The sequence below is a fragment of the Chroicocephalus ridibundus genome, chromosome 9 (assembly GCF_963924245.1).
Source record: "Chroicocephalus ridibundus chromosome 9, bChrRid1.1, whole genome shotgun sequence".
In the NCBI taxonomy this organism is placed as follows: Eukaryota; Metazoa; Chordata; class Aves; order Charadriiformes; family Laridae; genus Chroicocephalus; species Chroicocephalus ridibundus.
In genome coordinates, this window is record NC_086292.1 from 14594500 (window position 1) to 14611235 (window position 16736).

The following is a 16736-nucleotide window of genomic DNA, read 5'->3' on the forward strand; positions in this document are numbered from 1 at the left end:
AGCCAGGTGCTGTTCAGCTCTCGCCTGGGAACATTCGCTCAAATTTGGGTGGCCAACTTCATTGTAGGTAAGCAGGACTGTGCCGTGTCGTTTTTTATGTAAATACTAATGTAAGTCTCTCTAGAATTGGAGCTCTTGAGTGCTCCTCTGACCACTGACAACCCTTGAGGCACCTGTGCTGAACATGATTTTAAAAAACGATAAAATTTCAGATCCGTTGCTGTTCATAAATGTTTATTATCAATAGGCAGCTGGAAATGTTACATCTGAAAAGGTAGAAACACCTTGAATTTCAATAGGCTTACATTTTTGGGAAAAAAATTAAATGCTTTTTTTTTCAGTTTACAGTTAAGCTAAAAATACACATAAAATAAATAATTTTATTTATTATGTACATCATTTCATTTTTACATGTTATACGAGGGTATGACATGGAGTCTGCACTATGGACAGAAAATATGCAAGTAGAAAAGTACATAAAACTAAGCGTTTGTTTTTGCTTTTTGCTCTCCTCCTTTTCTCCCCCCCCTTTCTCTAGGGGTGGCTATTACTACTCAACTGGCAAATGCCCAGCTCCCCACTCTGTCTTTACAACATCTAAAAGCTCTTTTGCCTGGAAAAGGCCATCAAGTTTTTGACCAAAATTAAAATAAAGGAGGGGAAAAAAGTCTCACCTTTTTGTTAATGAAGTTATGGCATTTTGTTCATAACTTCATATGGCATGAAGTTAAATGGCATTTTAAAATGCACTCAGGTGTGAAGCTGTTTCTGTGATAGTTTTTTTTTTTAATGAAGATTTAATTTGATATTAAAACTTGATTGCTAAAAAAACTGTTTGCAGAGTAAGCCCAGGTCTCTAGGGCTTGCCATATAGAAAATAGAGTGCTTAAGCATCTGCCGCTATCCTTTGCTTCTCAAAGATCCCCAGCCCTCTAGTTCCCACGCCCACCTTACAAACACATTCAGTAGTTTTTAAATAAGACTGTACAATACCCAAAAAATAGCTAGACCAAAAAGTGCCCCCTTGCTCAAAAACAACTATTTATAGTCAAAAGGCATTTCACTCTGTTGGCAAAAGGTATCACAGTGTTCTGTTAGCTAATGTGCTAAAAGGCCAGCTCCTTGATTGATCACGTCGTGTCCTAAGCACATCGTCTCTTCTGGCTTAGGAGTTACTGCTGATATGGAAATGCTTTAAATGGGAGGGGGAGGGGGAAAAAAAATCCCCAAAATAAACAAAATAAGCCACGCTGAAGGAGGACCTGCGAGGCAGGACGAAAGGGCTGCGCTGTTTCTGTAGTTGATGAGCCATCGATGGAAAAGGGTCTGTACGTAAAGAAAGAACTGCAGAATCAATTTGGCTTTAAAATTGTGGGGGTTGGGGGGGGTCCTATTGCTGTTATTGTCATTTGTTTTGCACATCTTAAAAAAAAAAAAAAAATTTACTCTGGAGCGGTAGTTGTTCTGGGTGGAGGCAATTTTGTGAATAATACATGAATGACTTGCTTGTAAAAGTGTAATAGCCTGAAACGGGGAAAAGTAGTGTGAACATGAAATTGAATCAAATGATAAATCTTTAGAGAAGATGCTCATCTGGCTAGCCCAGAATGCTCCCCGCTGCCGCCGCCTCCAAAAAAAAAAAAAATCTAGTAAGGGCTTGACTTTATAGTTGTGAGGCTTCAAGTTACACATTCACTGAAAACTACAGGTTATTTGGGTAACAGTTTATTTCAGATGCTTCTCCAGTGAGCTGATTTATTATTCACTGTAGTCTCACCGATTCCAATTAATTTTACCGTTGCATGACTGAGAGTGACTGGTGCTTCCAGCACACCTGGGCAGGCTCCAACCAGCCGTGCTGCCCACCTCGGCCGGGGCTGCGGCGCCGGATGGCCCGGGAAGTCCGTCGTGCAAGGAAGAGGTCCTTCCAGAGCATCCACCCCAAAAACAGCTCCACAGAGTTCCTAGTTAAGTAACAACTTTCATTAATTCTCGGCAGCCCTAGTGGTTTGGATGGTTTTGCTTCTTTTTTGCCATTCTGTTTGACTGTGGAATTAAAACGGAGACGGGAGGGTGATCCTGTTCCTTTGGAAATCAGCCTTTGAGGCTGCACAGAGCTTCGTCATGGCCATGTCCCGCAGTGTGCCAACACTGTTCCGCAGACAAGTTAACTGGCTGAAGGAGAACTTGGCCAGAAATTAAACCAAAAGGTACCTCTTCCTGGTTAATTGAAATATGTTTTTCTTTGGGATTTTGGCCTTTCAAAAAGGAAAGTAGAAATATCAAAGCCAAGCGAAGCGGAGCAGTCCCAAGGGAAGAGGAGCAGGTGCTTATGTAGTTTTCTACCTGCTAGAAATCCCAGCAGTAAATCAGATCCTTGCTTACGCTGTTAGTAACTGTCCAAATACCCGGTGCAGATACCCTGCAACTGCTCGCGTTCCTGGAAGGGAGCTCAGAATGCTCGTAGTGCCCTTATTGTGCAAGTCACGTCATAGAGCTCCTGTCACTCAACCCAAAGACTTTTATCCTGAGTAAGCACTAAAATAAACCCCTAAATTGTACCTACAGAGAAATTGGGGTGAAGAGTCCCCTCGCAGGGATGCAGGAGACAGTCTCCCACTGTCCAGGAAAGGTTCCTCCAGCAGCCATCATGTTGGTGACATGCCACTGCCCAAGGTGACTGTCTGGGAGCTGCCATATCCCGCTCCTCAGGGCAAAATAGGCAGCAGGATGGTTTTCCTTCAGCTGCAGCTTCCCCTTGCCCCAGCGCATTGTGCACTGTCCTGTGACATCTTGTCACCTGTGTGACGTGCTGCCCTTGACAGTGATGGGGTGACAAGTGAATACTAAGGAGGTGATGACATGTGGTGAACTTTTCCTATAGCCCTACTTCGGTATCCTGCCATGTGCACGTGCATCAGTGCTGGGCTGCCTGTGGAACCTCCTCATGCTTAAAGTCTGTTGCATCAACCAATTTTAACCTCTTTAAAAGGTAAGGTTTTATATTTATACATGAATATATTTATTTAAATACTCTTAGTATTTACAGTGGCTATTTCTGCTAAAAATCATGTTACATGTACCATTGGAAAAAGAATGAAACACAAAATACAGTAAGGTGACATTAAGGGTGAGACATAAATGACAAAAGCAAGGTTGTTAGAGTTTAGGCTTCCAGGGTATGCTGCTCCTGCTCTCTGCCTACAGAAGTCCCCTAAATTCCCTTCGTGGGAAACCATGCTAGTTTTCTACGTGGAAAACTATTGTAACGGACATAGAGTTAAATCCTAACCTGAATTAGTTGTAAGAAAATAAAAGTACATACTACTGCTACGAATATTAATTACTTACTGTATATAGCGCCTTTAATTTAAAGATCTGAAAGTGCTTATAAATAATGAACTAACCCCCCCTGCGAGGTAGGTAAGTATTATTATCCCTATTTTACAGATGGGGAAACTGAGGCATTAGAGAGGCTAAGTGACTTGCCCAAGGTCACGGGTGAGTCAGTGGCAGAGCTGGGACTAGCCCGCAGAAGTCCCGTTCTCTAATCCTGGCTCTAACCGCTGTGCATGCTTCCTTTGGAGGGACCACATATACAAATACTTCAGTATTTACATATTTACCAGTAAGTGAATACTATACAAATGCAATTATCCAAATAACCTGCAGAGATATGTCAGTTAATTTCATGTTTCTGAAACAACTTCTTTAATCTCTGACCTGAGTACGAACACCTCCTGTCTCTATTTGATATTCTTAACCCTGGATGTTATTTGTTAACTTTTTAGTTGGTGATCATTTCTAGGTGTGCTGCTTTAAAAAGCCAGGCGAAAATGACACTGGGGATGGGAGGCGAGAAATAAAGCAACTTCAAGAGCAAGAAACCTAAAGAAAGGGCAAGCTGTCAAGTTTTCTATTATTCCTAATTCTAAATTCCTTGCATATATATAAGCATTATTATTGAAGCCCACAGAATAAAGGCCAGGCAGTTGGAGCACAGCTGTGCATCTTGAACCCAAGCCAAGGAAAAGTTTAACTCCTCACATGAGAAGCTCGAAGTGTCCCATCAGCCCCTCCCCTGGTCGCTTGCACAGACAGCCCAGGGGTAGTTCATCGATTTCTCTGAAGGAAAGAATAGCTTTCACAAAAACTTACTTTGTTTTTGAGCAATGCTAGTGAAATCCCAAATACTGTGACTGCAAGTGAATTAAAAAAAACAGGTTTTGCTTATCAAATGTATTTTTCACAAGATACTTTAATTTCCCTCCCCTGAAGCTCCTGGTTTAGAGTAGTAATAATAATTCATCAGCTCCTATAAAGTCTATTGCTACCAAAGGGGATGCATAGATGCAGTCAAACAGAATTTTGCCTTTGGGGGGACCAGTTTGACAGTTTTGCAAACTCTGGACACATGTATTAATCACAGCCAAATCAAATATTTGTCTTAAATTCCAAAGTCAGCTCAAACTAGCTCATAGCTGGGAGCTAGGAAGTGTCTGAGTCATGAAGCAAATCCCAGGGGAGCCGCAGCCAGGCAGCCATGTGACGTACCTCTCGCCTATAACATAACATTATCGAGAGATTTTTGCAGACTGCATTATCCATCGTGCCACTCCGATGTGGCAGTTCCTACCCTCGCCCTTTCAGGACACAGCAGGGGAACATGACTCACGCAGTTTGCAGAGAAGGGATTTGCGTTGCCCAGTGTCATTTCTACATTTTTTGGGGCACCACTGCAGAGTTAATTGCGTTTCGTTTTGTTATTTGTACCTGTTACGTAGTGCTGTATTTGAATGACACAATATAATCATCACCAGCAGCAGTGTGCTTGCTCTCGCGGAAAACTTAAAAGCCTTTCTATTGTCCAAGGATATGAACCTGCTTCTGTCCCAGCCTCAAACTCAGTTGATGTAATCTGCATAACCGTACTTGAATTGCTTTCATTCTTACTCGTTACACAGGAAATACCACAAAGATTTGCTGGCCACATGTCAAGTAGAGTTCATAAACTGCAGTGTGGTTAGTGAGGCATAAAATGATTCAAACCCTTTCCTTCATCCCCCTGTAGCAGCTCTTGCTAATGTTCATCTTTCCAGAAATGTGCTTGGTTTGGTTTATTAAACTGTGGCGCTTTTATTGTCAGCTGCTTTGAGAATTATTTTCGGTTGGTTCTGACTGCAGCTCTCGCCTATCGATGGCTTTGCCTCTTCAAAGACAGGGGTGCAGGATTTCTTCACGAATGATCAGCAAGCTGCTTCTGGCCCTCAGACTTTGCAAGTCTCCTTGCGTAGCGCCAATGTCAGTTGGCTCAGCCTTTCATAAAGGAAGAGGAGATGCAGTTTCAAAGACAACTCTAAGCCTGCAATTAGTGTGAAAGCCTGAAATCTGTTGATACAAAAATGCTTTTCACTCTGTCTTAACTAACACATCTAGAGGCTTAAATATCTTAGGCTTCATATCGCATGCTGGTAACAAGACTGGTGTCATTTATAAGCAAGGAATACAGATACATTTTTGAGTCACTGCTCCTAGTTGCTAATTTTTCATGACACCAGAACTGGCCTAGAGCCACGGTCTCCACCTTGAAGTCTGTATTGAAAACTTCCCATGAGTCTGGTGCGTTGGCATCTGCAATGCTGCTACAGGAGCTGGCTGCATTGCTCCCGTTCATCTCTCTGATGTAGGTGTGCTCCATCATGACCTTTAGGTAATGCTGTATAGGTGCCCAAAGGGAAACCCCAACAAGGTGGTTTTCCTTAACAAGAGGAGGGAGCCAGGTTCAAAACTCGGAGTATTCAGCTGCAGGTGTCCCAGCACCTCTTCTGTGAGAAAATACAGAATCACAGAATAGTCTGGGTTGGAAGAGACCTTTAAAGGCCATCTAGTCCAACCCCCTTGCAATGAGCAGGGACATCTTCAACTAGATCAGGTTGCTCAGGTTGGATGGGGCTCTGACCTTGGAATGTTTGCATGGATGGGAATCCCTCTCCTCCTCACCCTCTGTCCTGCCATGGGAGCTGCTCCTGCCCCTCGCTGGTAAAATCTGACCAGTGTGTAGATGAAGGTAGGTGTAGATTTGCCAGCATTATGCTTTTACAAATGGAATTCACAACCCAATTTACAGAAGGGGTGATTTTTGGCAACCACCCTTGGGATATGCTCCAGCTTGTGTAACCTCTCCTGGAAACAGAGCCTTAAGCATGACTGTGTGAGTGCAGTAATGAAGCTCTGTCATATGGGAAGGCCATTTCTGAACTCCTGGTCAGGACTTGCTTCCTTCAAGAAAGCAGCTAATAACAGCTTTGAAGTGGTGGTAAGTGCATGCCAATCATCTGTGTTTCTTAGCAACACCGTAGAAGAGAGTTCAAGTATAACATTTTTAAAGAAAAAAAAAATCACTGTTAAAAATTCAGCCATTTTGCCCTTCATGGGGGTTGTCTTCTCCCCTCTCGGATGCTCCTTAGGACAGAAGCAGTGACATTGCTAGGCCCTGTCCAGACACTACCACAACTGGGGAAATAAAAGACAACATCTACTTCCACACTCCTTTTTGTTGCACCTTAGAAAAGGAACTGCAGAGACTTTGCAGGCTGCCAGATACAGTTTGAGCTGCTGTTGCTTTTCAGAAATGCAGCTCACGGGCCCAGGATCTCTCTTAGCATTTGCTGTATACCGGGAGGATGGTTTTCTTCCTAAAGCCTGACATCCATCAGAGAGGCAGCAAAACGCAAATGCAGCCGTGGAAGTGAGATTAGGAATTACACAAGCCAGATACAGCTCGAGGGGTGTGGTGTAAGGGCATGGCTCAGGGCTAGGTTTCGGTTCAGCCCATTAGAAATACGAGAACCACACTGAGGTTTATGTTTCAAGCAGCCGCAGCTGGGTTTGGGTCAGTTCATCTACGTAGAAGTTGGTAGTGGCGCCAGGGGCTGGCTTCTACTGTCAGCCTAACTGGAAAGTCATTCTGCTCCCTACAGGGGGAATTTCTTGTGGGAATTAGGTAAATAAGCAAATCATAACATGATCTAGCTGGATGATCAAAGGGATCTCTTATTCAGTACCAGTTTACAATATTACTATAACAAACAACCTGAAAAAACACACACGACTGAAAGAATCAGAGGTCATATTGCTTAAGGGAAACAAAAAGCCAGTTATAAGTTGAAACCATTTCTAAAATGATTTTAAGTATGATTCTCAGCCTCCTGCTAAGCCACTGCTCACCAGCTGGTTGGGTTGATGAGGAAGATCGAGCAGGACACAGAGCCGATCGCGTTGGAGAGCAGCAGTGATAACCCAGCGGCAGCGGGATGACGATGAGAGCACTGGAGAAATCCTTTACTCGGCCACCAGTGTGTCTGAAGTCTGTGGGGTTTTAAGACTAAGACTGCATCCAAGGGGATTCCTGTGGTTTATAGTGACCTTATAAATGGTGAAAGCTTTAGTTTAGTACTTGTGAGTGTAGAAAAAAGTAAATTAAAAAAGGTGCAGATGGCTATAAAATAGGCTAACATAAGTAGTTTTACACTTTTTTTTTTCACCTGTGGATAGAAAGGAAATAGTAACGCTGAATCAGATGAGAGCAAACAATTACAAATAATTGGCTAAGTTTTCCAGCGAGTGTTAAGATAGCTTTACTTATAGCCGAGTTGTAACGTGATCCTCCTGCCCATCTTTCCACTGGTTTATAAACAAGTCACAAGCCTCTCCCCATGAATCAAACACATCCTCTGACGAGTCTATAAGTTTGGAATTAGAGGAACAAATACTGGAAGCACAGTGAAGGGAGCTGGTACAAACCACAGGGCACTCCTTGCTCTGTCCTGTAAGTCTTGTGTTCCCACTGTAGTCCACCTCATTGAGGTTAATTTCACTTTTGGAACAATTCTCTTCTCTCTCTTTATCAATCTGAGAATATTTAATGTCTTTCCACATGTAGTGTGGCTGAATAATTCCATCTGAAATAGTGTACATGGGTTCTGAATTTGGTTCAGGTACGTGTCCGTTCATCTTGGAGAAAAGCAGGCCCAGTCTCTTAAAGGACTCCTTCTTGGAGCTGGAAAGTCTCTGAACTCTATTTCCATTTCGGACAAAGGAGCGCTTACTGATCCCATTGCTTTTTGGCTTCTCTTCCACCATATTGATCCCGGACATAGTTTTAATTAGAGCAGATACATTGAAGTCCTTTTTTTTGTTGGCTACATTGAAAGACACACTCTTGGCTTTGGATTTTTCTCCAGCACCATCTTCATTTGCTTCATCCTTTTGGGACACCTCGGTGCTGCTGGTAGAGTAACTTCTCCTCTGGGGCTTCCTATTTCCCAAGAGGTCAAGAACTTCATAGCGAAAACTTGAGATGTCCTGTTTTAATTCCTAGGGCAAGAGGAGAAATGAGTTAACAGCAGCTTTATCTGTGACATGAAAGAATGATCACATTCCCTTGGGAGAACTGTTCAGAGATATGCAAATGACTGATACCAAATCACACTTAGAAGAATACCGCATGCATCTTCATTATTCAGTGACGCACAAAAAGAATGTATTGGTAATCCTGAGAATTGGAGACCTCCTAAGATCTTTCTCTCCAAAGGCTGTGGGACCAGCCTCTTGACCAACTCCCTCTGCCTACCCCACCACCACCTCCTCCCCAAAAAAAGAAAAGTCAAATAAGACGGTTATAGAAGAGAGGAAACACTGCTGAAATTTAAAAATATGGCAGGAATCCTGTTTAGTTGATAGGCCCAACTTTAACTTTGTTGGTAAGTGTTCTTCGTATCCATTAACCCAGGTTCATTCTTTCGTTCTCTCTGGGTTAGGATTAGGAATGTGATACTGACTCAGATCAGGTACTTCATTCCTGCTATTTCCAAAGCTTTTGTCTACATAACATACGGTACATTAAAATCTGGGAGGTGATCATATGAGAAGACACCTGGATAAGAATATTCTCTGCTCAAAACCCCCCATACGCATCATATGTATTCGCAGCTCTGGTAATAGTCCTATTTCCACAGCAGGTTACAAATCACATTGACAACTTAGTGCGAACTCTGCAAGTGGCTACTTGAATTAATATAATAAATTATTATTAAGGAATAATAAATTACCTTGAAATTTTCTTCAGTTAAACCTTCGTTGGTTTTGGAAGTTCTTATCATTGCTGCAACATATCTTTTCACAAGATTTCTTATCACTTCCTGGAACAGGAAACAATACAAGTGATTCAGTGGCTGGCTCAGACCAAACTCTGTTCCTACTGCACTTCACTGAGTTCTTACCAACAGCGGCTATCCTGGCTCTGCTGTCTAAAAAGAAAATCACTTACTGTTAGCACACTTTCTTCTAAACAGAACAGACCTTTGGAAAGCGTTATATACCTTCCATCTTGAATGCTCCGTTGTCAACTATGACGAACAGGTATTTTGTACTTGTTTTATATAGGTAAAAGTTGTTGAGAAAAAATTCTTGATGTTCTTACATGTCCTCAAGCCATTTAATCTCAGCTGCTGAAATTTTTAAGATTACTGATCTCGTGTGTGTATGCTGTGTACCCTGATAGGCTAAGCTTGCCATTTGAAGATTGTTTATCAAGTATTTGAAAGCCAAGGAGGGCATGTTGACAACAAATAATCTGAAGAAGAGCTGGGAACTCCACGGGGCAACGCATGTTCACGTTAAACCACATCTGCCAGCTGCCTGGGCCTTCCCTAATGGCAGGTCAGAAACTCCTTTCAAGGCTGTTGCAGTGTCTGTGGACAATGCTGGAAGGACTGAATCACACCCTCAGTGACTTCTCCAAGGGCTCTTGCTCCTCTGTGTTACCCAGGCTGTTTGTTACAGTACAGATTTTTGGTAGGATGAGATCTATTTTGTTCTGTGTTTGTTTACCTCCTTGCTGGCTTTACATAAGCAAACTGGTACTTCGAGCTTGTATGTTTATCTGTGCTGGCCAACATAAGCAGAGGTTGTTCTCTACACACAGAAGACGCTACTCCAAACCTTCCCTTCATCTCCCCATTTCATACATAGGGATAACAAGTCTGAGCAACACCAAGCATGAAGATGGTCTCCATACCAAAGTTTTACTGTGAGGTTTTTTAAGAGAACCGACTGTTGGTACCCGTAAGCTGTGCTGCGGTTAGAAAGTACCAAATGTCTGTTGTCAGAGGTGACTATTTATGTTAAATATCAACTTCAGATTAAAATATTCTTCAAAAAGCAGGAGATCTCTTAAGTAAGACAAATTACTAATGGCTTTTGACAGTATAGCCTAACATACCACCAAACATTCTGGAGAATTTTTTTTCCTTCCAGCATGCTGGCATAATACATCACACGGAATTCCGGTACTGAAGCTGGTGTTTTTAATGCAGTTTCATCCTTTTATAGGTTGACTTATAATGAGTACTTGATGACGGGCAGGCTGACAATAAACAAAACAAGCAAAATTCACCAAAGGAACTATTCCTCCTTCCTGAGCTGTCCAAAAGAAAAGAAAATCCCAGCCGCTGTTTGAGTTAGGGATGCTTTACAAAAAAAGAGCAGAAGAGGAATGATTCAGAAGTGTGTAAAAATGCTGCCGAAACAGTTTTAATCAGGATGGTGTGACAGCCTAGTACCTCTGATGGCAGTGGGGATGTCACCTTTGACTTCAGCAGTCAGACTGACACCGGGCAAGTTTTCCACTACTTCAGAGGGGGTGAAAGGCTAGGAGGGATTTACAGAACCATCTCATTGCTTATGAGGGAATGTTTTAATCCATGGTAAGCAAAATTCTCTTAAGAGCATCTACGCTTATCAAAATACATTCTAGAAGCAAGCAAGAATCATGGTAATAGAGAATGAGCAGGAAGAAGAAACAGCAAGTAAAAGCTTTGTGTGCTGAAGAGTTTACCTGGTAATGTTGATTCTGAATCAGGTTGTCAGCGTGACGTTCCTGGAAAGAGAAAGGCACGGATATGTTACCTATTTAGTCCTGTCTTTAGAGCTCCTGATGGCTCGTAGCAAGTGATGATCCAGCAACCTTCTGCACCAGCAGAGCAGTGGCCCTCGTGATCCTGAACATGCACAAGCACCCTCACAAAATGAAGTATAAAACTATGCAGCTCCTTACTGTGAATGTTTTGAGGTTTTCATGCCTCTTCTGTTCATTGTCAGAGTCGTTGCCTGGGCACAGCTGATTGTGAATCCACTTGCAAAGGTACCAGACTGACTTGGGACTTGGGACAATGTTAAAAGGAGGGGGCAGAGTGGCACCTTCATCAAAGTAACTCATCCAGAGCTTCGTCCGTGCAAACTTCCACTCGATATCTGCGTGGTCCTATGAGAGAAGGAAAGAGACAATCAGCAGCTTCAGGCAGGCTTTCCTGGAGCAAATGCCAGCGGCTGAGGAGTTGATGTGAGCAATAAAGGATTTCTCCAGCTGCAGGCAAAGCAGTATCACTTCTTCCATCTCCCTCGCTGGGGGTGCACATAAAAAAATGCAGTGTGAAATATAGGTGGAGTGTAAAATACCAACCGCTGAGAAATGAGATGATAGCAATATTCAGCAAAAGTAACTTCACATGCTAAAGTCTGGCTTTGTCCTTCAGAGGTTATGCTTATTAGTTTGCCAATACAAGAAGTAAGAAAACACATTTCTCTCTGCTTTTTGCTAGCACTTTTATTATCACAAGCCATTGTTTTTCACGTTCAAATCCAATGAATTCTCACAGTCTTCCCTGGAAAAAGGTCTTTCATAGTGTTTTTTGATTTGTTTGGTTTTTATAGCATCCATTAATTCAGCTCCTACAAGGAAGTGACACATTTTATGCACGCCGTATTTTACATCTTGTCTCTGCATTATTCTTACACAAAACAGGAGACATTTTACTGTTTGGCTTTTTGGTTTGTTTTTTTTTCATTTATATTATCACCATGCTAGCTTGCTGTGCTCTAGTGTTTTTGATCCCAACAAAGTAAAGGTGGAAAGTTAATAGCATCCTTTTACAGCTGCACAAATAGGCACACGGTCCATACAGTCACCAGGAAAGGAATACTGAGTCTATGCAAGACACTGACCTTACAGACTGCAAAACAGCGAGCCCCAAATCAAGCTATTTGCAATCTAGTCCATGGAGTCAACTGGCTGTTCTGCCCAGTAACAAACTGCATATTCCCTTCCACATCAGGGCAGAGACATCTACCTACAGCCTGGATTCAGAGAGATAGATACTGCAGCTATTCAAAACAGATTTCACGCTGTTTCGTGCTAGTTTTAAAGTTAAAAAATGTCACTGTTTTGTATGTTCTGCAGAAATTCTGACATTAGACAGAAAAGGAAGGACATAGTTTGAAGCCTTCAAGCCAAGCAGTGCTGAACACAGCTTACATAGTGTGCTGAATTTAAATGGTAAATTTGTGTATCGTTATCATTGCAAAGCATAGTGCTAAGCTGATGGTTACGATATTTTAGCTGTTCACCACTTAGGTTAACAGTATCTGACATGAGATTAAACCAAAGCTGTGATTATCTAGCCTAAGGAACAGTGCAAGGTAGGAGAAAAGGACAATATGGGATTTTAAGTTTATGAGGCGATTTCAACCAGGTTGGAACAAGCAGCCCTCTTAGCAACACGCTGTGAAGAGTAGGACAGGGAGTTTAATAAAATATGGCTGAACATCATGCCCAAAAAATTACTACACTGGCTTTATGGCTACGCTCCAGTGCTCTGACATGGGTAAAATACGCGCACATTTTGACAGTGAGGCACAGCTGAACTCCATTTTAGCAGCGTATTCAAGTTACATGCAGCTCTTGATTTGAAATAACTGCCTCGGTGGCCCAGTGGCACATTAGTCTCTGCAGATGGTCTGAATCAGCCCAGAACACTACTATCCCCTGCCTACTGAAAGGGCTGTTTTCAAGCCATAGGTAGAGAAGCTGCCTGCCATGCCCCTTTTAGCCTCACACATTATCAGACCCTGTAAGCAGGGAAACTGCAGCATCACAATGAAGTATTAAAAGCTGATGCTGGTGGAAATTAAGTTCTAGGTAGTTAAAAAGTAAGTTTGCAGCAGTAGAAATAATTACCACCAGAAAAAAAAAAAAAGTCCTGCTCACTTTTTCTGCATTTATCTCTACCTGCAGGCTGCAGCAAGCTCAGCAGAGCTAGAGGGGCGCAGAAGAAGCTAGTGCCATGCAGTTGCTGTTCCTCCTTCCCAGACTCCGGGTTAGTGCTCTGAGCTCCACAACCAGCCCACAGGACAACTCCTGCCTGATAACTGCTCACAGTTCAAGGCAAAGCTGTCCCAGCCTCTTCCAGAAGCAGGGCTGGCTGCTTCCTGCTCGGTCCTAAAGGCTTACATCTTTCTACCTGAACGTTTCCTGGTCTGGGCAATTTCAGTTGAAACAGTCTTCGGAAGGACAACAAATGATCGGCATCACACGCCAGGTGAGGCAAGGGGCCACTGGGGAGGGCGTGCTACCCGTGGGGAAGGCAGGAGATCAGATCTCTCTTGGCAGCTCCCCATGCTCTACCTGGACATATTCAGTACCAGGGGAAAACCCAGTGGTGACTGCATCTTGAAAGGCTGTAGAGAAGAGTGGCATTGCTGGTTCAAGCATCTAAAGCATTTTTAGGGGAATGGCTGCACGAGACCAGCACTGAGTTATTCATCCCTGCTGCGAGTAAGCTTTTCTCAGGGTGTGCAGGAACTACAGACACCTGGCAATACTGATTGCACTGTCGGGGGCAGCTGGGGAGTTCAGGGTAAGGCAGCAGCTGAAGGAGAGTGCAAAGACTGTTATTTTTTGATAGAGACGTATATTTTAAGTTCTTAGTCAATACAGAGGTAGGTGTAAATGTCCTATTGAGGACTCAGAAGGGAGAAGGTAGTTTGAACAAGACGTTTGGACCCTTTACAAAGGTCCAGCGTCGGTGGCGGGGTGGGATCAGGTGTGGTGACTTGGCAGCAATTTCCTTCAGCACATTAAAAAAAAGGGCATGTCCTGGGCAGCTGTGATTTAGCAGTGGATGTTGGATGCTGTTTGTAGAGGAGGATAAGGCAAGTCTATAGCTTGGGGATTGCAAATTAGTTTCTGGGAAAGGAAGAGAAGGGCTAAAAGAGTTTTTCAGCACAAAGTGTTTTCTTTTTGTTCTTTCATTTTAAAACAGTTTAAGGGGACTACATGGGCTTGAATGCAGGTGCAGGGCGCTGCTGTGAGACTTAGCTGGAGTTTCTCATTGGGAAAGTTCTGTGGTTGGTCTGAACGAATCCCTGTTGATGTAAATGTGTCTGTGCGTGAGGCTGGTGGATGCTCGCCTCAGCCCCACCTGTATTTCTTCCTGTGCAGTCTCAGTCAACAAGTGCGATATAACCTCCCTTAAAAGACAGACCCTATGTACAAAGCTTAGAGTATCTTTTCTTCCTCTTTTCTATTGCTGTGAATTCCGCGGGGTTTACGAACTCAGACTGTCTCAATTATTCACCATGATGTTTTGAGAACCTGAGCAATTCAGATGAGAGCTCCTGGCAGCAGTTTTGTGTTGCAAATATTGGAAAGAGACGTTTCAATTTTACTGAGAATGTCTTTGTGTGCCAGGAAACCACCATTTTCTTGGTTAGAGCTCTCTTTAGTGCTGTAAGCAGTGAAATCTGCACACAAAACTACAGCTTTCCCAACTCTCCTCCCTGTGCTGAGTACCAAGAGTACCATGCTTCAGCAATCGTTCGATACCCAATTCATACCTGAAGCACTTGTGAGTTACAGCCAGTCGTATGAATGTGAATGTGGCCCAGTGGACCACCAGACATGTTCCAGGGTTTTGGTGTGTCTCCCCAGTGACTGCAGGCCACTGGGCAAGATTTACATTTTTGAGGGCTGCTTGAGTCTGAGCCTGCTTTGCATCAAAGCTGTTGCAAAGGTTGCATGTAGGTGAGCACTCAAAGTGTACCAATACAGCGAGAGTCCAACCCAAGGGCCCTTCCCTGCGCCTGGCCACCATGCACCCTGCAAAGCTATGCAGCCGCGGGCAAGCCCAGACCTGCTGCTGGAAGGTTCAGTGCCACCTGCAGCGGTGCTGCGCTAGCTGCTGATTTACAGAGGTGGGTCACAGGAGACGGCACGTTGGAGCCCACTCCCAGGGACGGCCAGCGCGGACGTAACCCTGGGACGCTTCAGCAGACGTGGGTCTCCTACGAGGGAGGACAGGAGGGAGCCCAGGAGCTCTGCCCCTCCACAGGGAGCACTGTCAGAGGATGAACACCTGCAGCGCTCCACCGTGGCAGGGAGCTTCGAGCGGGCCCTCTGCAGAGTGAGGACAGGATCCTCACACAACTGTGCTGTTTTATACATGTTCTTAGGTGACAATTATTGGTAACATTTATAATAACCTAAAGAAACATATCTTGTAGCTTTTCAAGTGTGACCTTGTTGCTTTAGGAATTCAAATCCAAGTTTGGATTTCACTGTCCTCTTTTTGAGCTTCTGTTGCTCTTGCCCTTGTTCTTGTCACCATTTTCTTTCAAGCACTGCTCATCATTTCAGCTATAAAACACTCTACTTCTTAAGAGGGCCGAGCCCTCAAGCTCAAAGAACACATAAACTCAAAGAAACCAGCACTGGGCTTCTCTGTGGGAAAAGAAACTGTATCGCTTACTATCACAATGCGAATGTGTGATACTGGCCATATAATCCTCTTGCAAATCTCTGCCATTTGAAGTAAGAATCAATCTCCCATAAAGATTTCCCCGTGGGATTGCTGAAGCCATCTTACCGTAGCAGTTGCGAGGATTTTTCTAATTCAGTCAAAGTAATGTATTCACAGATGTGCCAGATTTTAAATAATTACCTGCTACACTAATTATCCAGGATAATTCAAGCATTAATCTCCATCTCTGCCTCTGTGTAGAAAATCTGTTGTTTACATTTTGTGAAATGTTCTCTGTAAAGATTTCCATCACCATCTCCTTGCTGGGCCATATGGTTTAGATCATACTTTGCCAAATAACAGCCAGCTTCTCAGCTGGTACTGACCAGCCAGCAGAGCCCCAGCAATGGGAGACTGTTTCAGTTCTCTGTATGAGATGGCTACCACTGCCGCAGCCTCTAGGTTCCTCAGCCTCTTCATGTGGTTAGTATTTTGGCTCCCTTGTGGCTGGAAAGCTGATGGAGGAAGATGCTGTTACATTTAAGTTAGCAGATAGGAGCTGAAGCACAGGGCTGTCCCGTGGGAAGCCTGTGGCAAATCAGGGCATGGGAGACCGATCTTGTGACTTGAATCAGCATCCCTGAAAGCACTGGGATTTACATCAGCTCGGGACTAGTAGGCTGAAATGGATTATGGCAGCTCCCTGCACTCTGCTGTTCCACACCGTGGTTAGCTCTGGGTTAGGCTGGAGTAGACCCATGGTACAAACGCTCGGCTAAAACATAACTCTGAGACCTTCAAACTTTTCCACTGTAAAACAATCACAAGGTAATCTATTTAAGGTCCTCTATGCTACGCAGAGGTGCCCAAGGGCTTCTGCTCTTTCCTCCAAGAAGTGTGTTCCTGGGATGCAAATCCTCCCCACGCCCATTTGGTAGGAATAATATATAAAGATCGCTAGTGTCTTTCAAGCTGTCACAAAAAGGGCTGTGTATGCCTTTCTTGTGTTTTATTATACAACAGTCAGTGGGCTAAGCTGGCAATCAGGATGCTGCCTGTCAGATGCAGATATAGATGGCTGTGACAATGCCCTCGGGACCA

At 43.6% G+C, this 16736-nt stretch overlaps 1 protein-coding gene across 2 annotated transcripts in view; it reads right to left on the reverse strand.

The window, feature by feature from the left end:
• Positions 1-1382: 1382 nt before the first annotated feature.
• The window catches only part of TRPC5 (transient receptor potential cation channel subfamily C member 5), a 102001-nt gene continuing 86647 nt past the window's right edge, over positions 1383-16736 (reverse strand). The window contains exons 8-12 of one of the 2 annotated variants that reach the window (XR_010072519.1): positions 11117-11323; positions 10898-10939; positions 9111-9200; positions 7228-8376; positions 1383-5825 (exon numbers count right to left, since the gene is read on the reverse strand). Coding sequence is in view for 1 of the 2 variants with exons in the window: in XM_063346416.1 (XP_063202486.1) it covers positions 7642-8376; positions 9111-9200; positions 10898-10939; positions 11117-11323 (1074 nt within the window). In the remaining variant the exon portion in view is untranslated. Of the gene's footprint in view, positions 8377-9110; positions 9201-10897; positions 10940-11116; positions 11324-16736 lie in introns of both variants that reach the window. The other variant, XM_063346416.1, reaches the window with a different exon arrangement.